At 35.1% G+C, this 6,251-nt stretch overlaps 1 protein-coding gene across 1 annotated transcript in view; it reads right to left on the bottom strand.

Moving 5' to 3' along the window:
- LOC137653918 (lactosylceramide 1,3-N-acetyl-beta-D-glucosaminyltransferase A-like) overlaps positions 1-1,556 on the bottom strand; it is a 3,785-nt gene extending 2,229 nt beyond the window's left edge. The window contains exons 1-2 of the mRNA XM_068387547.1: positions 1,339-1,556; positions 1-1,173 (exon numbers count right to left, since the gene is read on the bottom strand). The exon at positions 1-1,173 is cut by the window's left edge and continues 2,229 nt beyond it. Coding sequence (XP_068243648.1) covers positions 1-678 — 678 coding nt within the window. The 5' untranslated portion in view covers positions 679-1,173; positions 1,339-1,556. The remainder of the gene's footprint in view (positions 1,174-1,338) is intronic.
- Positions 1,557-6,251: the final 4,695 nt, after the last annotated feature.

The following is a 6,251-nucleotide window of genomic DNA, read 5'->3' as shown; positions in this document are numbered from 1 at the left end:
TCGCGTCTTCAATCGGTCTCGAAACTGATACAAATCAACAACAATGTCGTCGTCCATTTTGATAATGTACTTGGCAGTAGGGCAGTACCTTGATGCCCACTGGAGCCCCATGACGTGCTTGTACGTGAGGTTATGGTAGTGCTCCTTGAAATTACCCTGAACGATGTCTTTATGCAGGACGTTTTCATCATTAATGTACTCCTGTGGCGTCCTGCGATACAGGTCCTGGTCGTTCCACTCCGCCCTTGCTAGCAGGAACACCCGCCTCACTCCCAGGTCATATAGGTCAGAGGAAGGGATATTTTTGCGCATGATATCTCTCCTTTCTCTATTAGCTGGGTGTGTATGGATGATCACAGTCGCAAAGACGTTCTCCCTCCCACAGACGTCATTGTTGATGATATAGGCGAAATCCTTCAGGTCCAGCAGAGGGCTGGCAGGAGGATACAGAGGACTTGAACTCAAGGGCGCTGGGTTGTGGACAGGCCTGTTTGTTAGGAAGCCAGCACACAGCACGATCACATAAAATCCGATTATTGTAAGAAAGAGCAAGGCGAAACTTGTTGGATGACAGCACCAGCACAATGATCGTTGTGTTGACATGATTAGGCGATATACGAAATAAACGAAGTCCCGTATCTGGTTTCTAACATATCTCGTACTTTTTATCATTTTCATTCAACTGGCCCTCCTGGTGTACAAACTAAATTCGAATATATAAGAAACACCATTAGGCTACGTTTTAAAAGCTATATCTCTAGATAGGTCTATCGGCACATCTTACACATTCAAAAAAACTGGAATTATCCTAATTTGTTTTCGACATTGTTTCTCCCGTAATATTCCAATCTAAAGTTCTTTTTGTTTATTTTCAATGACAAGTGATTGTCAAAAGGTTTTGTTTTCAGGCCAAGAGGATCTAATTTCATTATCTACTCTATGACTTAAACGAATTCACACATTTCTAGAACAAATTTAAAAACTATGACTTATGGAAAATCCAAAATTTGCTGTGGGTTATATGTCAGCTCCCTCAGTAGTGTGATTAGCTGCTGTTGCTGCTTGCGTGCCATTGTTTTGATTGCAACACGTGACTTAGGTAACATTACCCTGGATGAGAATCCGGACGCTTTCCCAGCTGTCTAATTCAGTCGTATGTACTGATCACAAAGTCTGCAATGCAAGGATTGACAATATTACCAAAACAATTTTTTTTTACAATATCTTTCCGTGCAACATTAAAGAATATGTCAGTAGGCAGCAAAACAGCATAAGAAATCGTCAATAATTTAATGTTTCCTGAAACGACCTTGAGGAATAGAAGTTGAAATCTCTTACCTCGTCAGAACTGAGCCACATGTCATCATGTATTTAAAGCTGCTGTATCTGTTCTTGCCCAGTTTCGACATTTTGGCTCTGTTTAAAATCACACTCCATTGGTTTATTTACGGATGTGAACACGGTAACAGTTTGAAAAAGGCGTATTTGAACCCGTTCACAAAGGATTTTCACCTTCACATGACAACAGTCTCACACCTGTAGCCTAACCTGGTCGCTATGACTACGTAACTGTCAGGTAGCCACTCCCACCTCGCAAAGAAGAAAACGAAAGTATTCGGATGAGTTTAAGGGAGACGTAACTAAAAGATTCTCTCCCCCCCAATCAATTTCTTTCGCTTAATCTTAATAAGTTTTCTGGTCACTGTTAGAGCAGATAAGATGTGTGTTCTTCACAAGACATGATAGCCTGGAGAAATTAATCAATTGCAGCTGGTAAGTCACCAATCACAGTCAGGACATTTTATCTAAACTCTTTATCCAGGAGGCGTAGATATAGTAGTTCGAGGGAGGGAAAAATTGTGCATAAATACAATGAAAAATATATTTCAACATTTTAACAAAAGATAAAAGTGGGGATAAAATTAAATGCACAGTGAGACCTCAAACGGGAAATAGCTATGCTGTTTATGTATCTGGGTTATCTGTTAAAGTTAATGTTGTATTCTCTCTGGAATAGTGGGTCAAAAAGAAGCAGCGATGTTTCCACTCGTGTTAACTAGAGAACATAAATTATCAATATACGTTTTATTTTCTACATAATGAGGTAAACAAAATTAAACAGGCTGTTAAGAGGCCCAATTAAATGTTCTATTTTGAAAGTTAACAAACGGCTTCCGTATGGAAAGTTTTCTGACTCCTATTTATTCACACTTCACGTGAATACAGCTAAATCTCTCTCTCTCTCTCTCTCTCTCTCTCTCTCTCTCTCTCTCTCTCTCTCTCTCTCTCTCTCTCTCTCTCTCTCTCTCTCTCAAATTTTATTTTCCTTGGATACTAAAAAAGATATTATCCCTCACCTATTGAATACTTGTTTTATTCTTTCGTATTATTTTTCGCTCTAAAATGAAAGAAGAGATAGGGGCAACGTCATATATAGCCTACAAAATTCTCAACAAAGACGAATTATCAGACTCGGTAATGAGTCAACATTGAAGGCGGAGTAAACTGAATATTTAGCGAAGTAAGACATAGGTATTGAGAATAGCCCACAGGATTTCAGTATTCTGAATTATGACATGGCACACACACATAGGCTATTCAATTGATTGGAAGATTGATAAAAGTCATCACCAAAAGACAGTTGCATAAAATATCCGCATTTGCATAAAAGTTAGATAAGGATTTTCGAGGTAGGCCTAAACCTATGATAGTAAGTAGCCTATAAATGCTATTTTGTGATGACTGAATCGCTGCTTAATAAAGGTGGTTCTCATGACTGAAGATGATAAAAAGACGTCATTTAAACAGTTGATTCCAAAGTTCTGAATCGCCAGCCATCGCCTAGTTGTAGGAGATAGACTTCAGAGTTAAAAGTCCAAGAGTAACATTCGTAAGTGGAGCCTGCCTTTAGAGTGAACATAAATGTCACATTTGTTTTAAGAGAAACCATTAACAGATAAGCTAATGATCAGAAAATTTCTATATCATATATGTAATCAAGCTATTGAACATAATGAAAATGATATTTCAACCAAAGTAATCAAGCGCAGTCATCGTTCGTACCTCCGTATGATCCTTGTTTGACTTTTGGTTAGCAACCAAATTACAGTTTCTTATTTATAACCACTATTTATGTATTCTGGCTATTATGGATAATGCAACGAAAATAGATCTCTCATTGTGAAAATTCGCCTTTTGAAACCAATTATCCTAATTGCAAATGATGCCTGAAAAAATCACATTATGCTGCCATACACTCCAGATTTACTTGACCTTATCATATATATATATATATATATATATATATATATATATATATATATATATATATATATATATATATATATATATATATATATATATATATATAAAATGTATTTAAAGCAAATGCAGACAATTATAATTCAAATGTTAATTTTCCGTTAGAAACCACTCCAAATTCAATTCTAATTTAAACGCGCTTTTGAAGCTATATCTGAATTAAATAAGGATCATCTATAACTATTCAAAAGCGTAATGGACACGGCAGCATGCATGTCTTCGATCTAATCAAGTAATTAATTACCTTATGCTAAATTTTATCGTATAATTGATAAAAAAAAAAAATAACTTACAAGTACACAATAAAGGAAGCACACATATGCTGTGTTGTAAAGCTTGCCTTTGTCGTGACACCATGGTGACACCAATTTAAAAGTTTATTTTTTTTTTAGCCAATTGACTAATTATTTTCACCTAAAAACCATGATTTGACGCTCTGTAGTAAGTCTCACCTCCCGCCTACGATCTAGTGAAAATCCCCTAATTCAAAATGTGCTTGCAAGTGCAGCGAGAATGAAATCCAAAATGTGGGAAATCTGGAATAAGGAAGCGTCAGTACAATGAATTGCATTCACTAATCTTTGATAGTGTGGCTATGCCAAGTCTTCATCACTAAATAACTTAGGTATAATACCCAGTAATGTTATGATAACGTGTTTTATTATGTTATATCTTTGTTGTCTGGAAGTCCTGTATTTCCTTCACACCACCTGCTCTGTGACTAGATTTTTTTTCCCCCAGAGTTCTACCATTATTTAAGCAATTTTTGTTCCAACATAATTTTCATTGTCATCGCCATTTTTATTTTCTTCCTCTCTATTTGTTTGCTGTTATGCATGTTATCATCATTATTAAGCGTTAATGCTATTGTGATTTTATTACCCAGACCTTAGAACTCTGTGGTCAACCTGCTAATTGATGTTTGTAATATATCACTGATGTTATTGCATATCTCATCTTTTTTTACCGATGTCAAAAGTGTAAGATCACTATACTCCTATTGTAACTCCGTATATGGATTTTGCTGAAATAAAGATGATGATGATTATTATTATTATTATTATTATTATTATTATTATTATTATTATTATTATTATTATTATTATTATTATTATTATTATTATATCAACATTTTTCATAGTTTATAATGTTCCACCTTTCATGAAGAGAGCCTGTGCTTCATTTGTTTGTCGACCTCACTCCATTTCATTTGCCTTTAGTTTTTCATATATAAATTCTTACGCTGGGTACTGATTTCATGTTGATTTTCTTATCGGCTTTGACGTCAAAAAGTTGTCTGATAATTTGGATGAACCAAAGATAAAGTGGCTCCTCAACATCCGGATCTCAGCATTGATAATGTTTCTATAACTTTGTATGACTCTTTTTAAAATTTAGGTGTGATTCTCGAGAGTCTCGACAGCAAATTTACTTTTGAGAAACACATTAGGTCTGAGTCTTCTTCAATTGCACAAAAGTGGCTTATTGAGAAAGTTCTTTAAGATTTTCGGTGATCAATCTGTTCTGAAAAAGTGTTTTAATTCTTTCATTCTACCTTGTTTTGAGTATTGTTCTCCTGTGTGGTCTTCAGCTGCTGATTCTCATCTCAATTTATTAGACAGGAGCTTACGGTCTATAAAATTTCTTATTCATGATCTAGAATCCTAGATATTAATCTCTGGCACCGTCGTTCAATTAGTTCATAATACTAGGCATGCAGTTAATTCTTATAGCCAGGCCTTCTCCACCATGAGGCTCAATACTACACAGTACTCTAGAAGTTTTATTCCAGCTGTTACCAAGTTGTGGAGTGATCGTCCTAATCGGGTAATTGTATCAGTAGAACTTCAAAAGTTGAAATTTGCAGCAAATATTTTTATGTTGAACAGGCTGATAGAAGTCTTGTTATAGTTTATATGTGAAATATCTGTTTTAATGTTGTTTCAAATATTTTATTTTAATTGTTCATTACTTCTTGTATCGTTTTTTTATTTCCTTATTTCCTTTCCTCACTGGGCTATTTTTTCCCTGTTGTAACCCTTGGGATTACAGCATCTGAATCCAACAAGGGTTGTAGCTTAGCTATTAATAATAATAATAATAATAACAATAATAATAATAATAATATTAATAATAATAGTACGCTACTTCACTAGTTCCTTACCACCGAACCCGAAGTTAAGAAAATGCAACTTTCATGTAATGTGGCATATGAACATCACTCATTTCCCGTGGAATATCCGTTGGCTACACCCCAGTAACTTGGTTCAATTTCCTGAAGCCACCTAATTTTTCAAAGACCGGAATCCAGGTATTTCCGTCGAGACCTGTCGAGGACAGAATCAATGTAATTGGAGGACAGTAAGAGCTTTATTGTTATTAGTTCCATATTATCGAAGCTACTAACATGGTTCCAGAAAAAAAAAATAAAAGACAGTTTTGCCAATTCAGCGTGTTAGTTTTCACGAGAAAGTTCTAATTGTGCTTAATCACATTTGATTTTGGAATCAATAATTTGATTTTTTCATTTGTGGCATATCGTATATGAATATTGATTGCATATGCTTGTTAATTTCATTTGAATCTTCTATTTCTTAGCCGTTGCTAACTTGCTAGTCAACTGCAAGACAACGGAATCAGATATGTCCAACTTGCGTCTGTCTGTGGTCTTCGTAAATCAGTTCATACATGAAAATTTTCTTAGTTCGTCAATCCATCGTCTTCTTATTATATTCCCTCTTCGTTTGTAATTTCTCGGGGCCCATTCTGTTATTCTTTTTGTCCATCTATATTCTGTCTATTTTCATTACATGTCCTGCCAACGTCCATTTATTTTTCTTACTTGTTAAAATTTCCTCTACCTTAGTTTTCTCTCGTATCTATGTTGCTCTTTTTCTGTCTATTAGTGTTAATCCTATCATTATTCTTTC

This window comes from Palaemon carinicauda, chromosome 1, assembly GCF_036898095.1.
Source record: "Palaemon carinicauda isolate YSFRI2023 chromosome 1, ASM3689809v2, whole genome shotgun sequence".
Lineage (NCBI taxonomy): Eukaryota > Metazoa > Arthropoda > Malacostraca > Decapoda > Palaemonidae > Palaemon > Palaemon carinicauda.
This window is presented reverse-complemented; position numbering and strand designations above follow the sequence as displayed.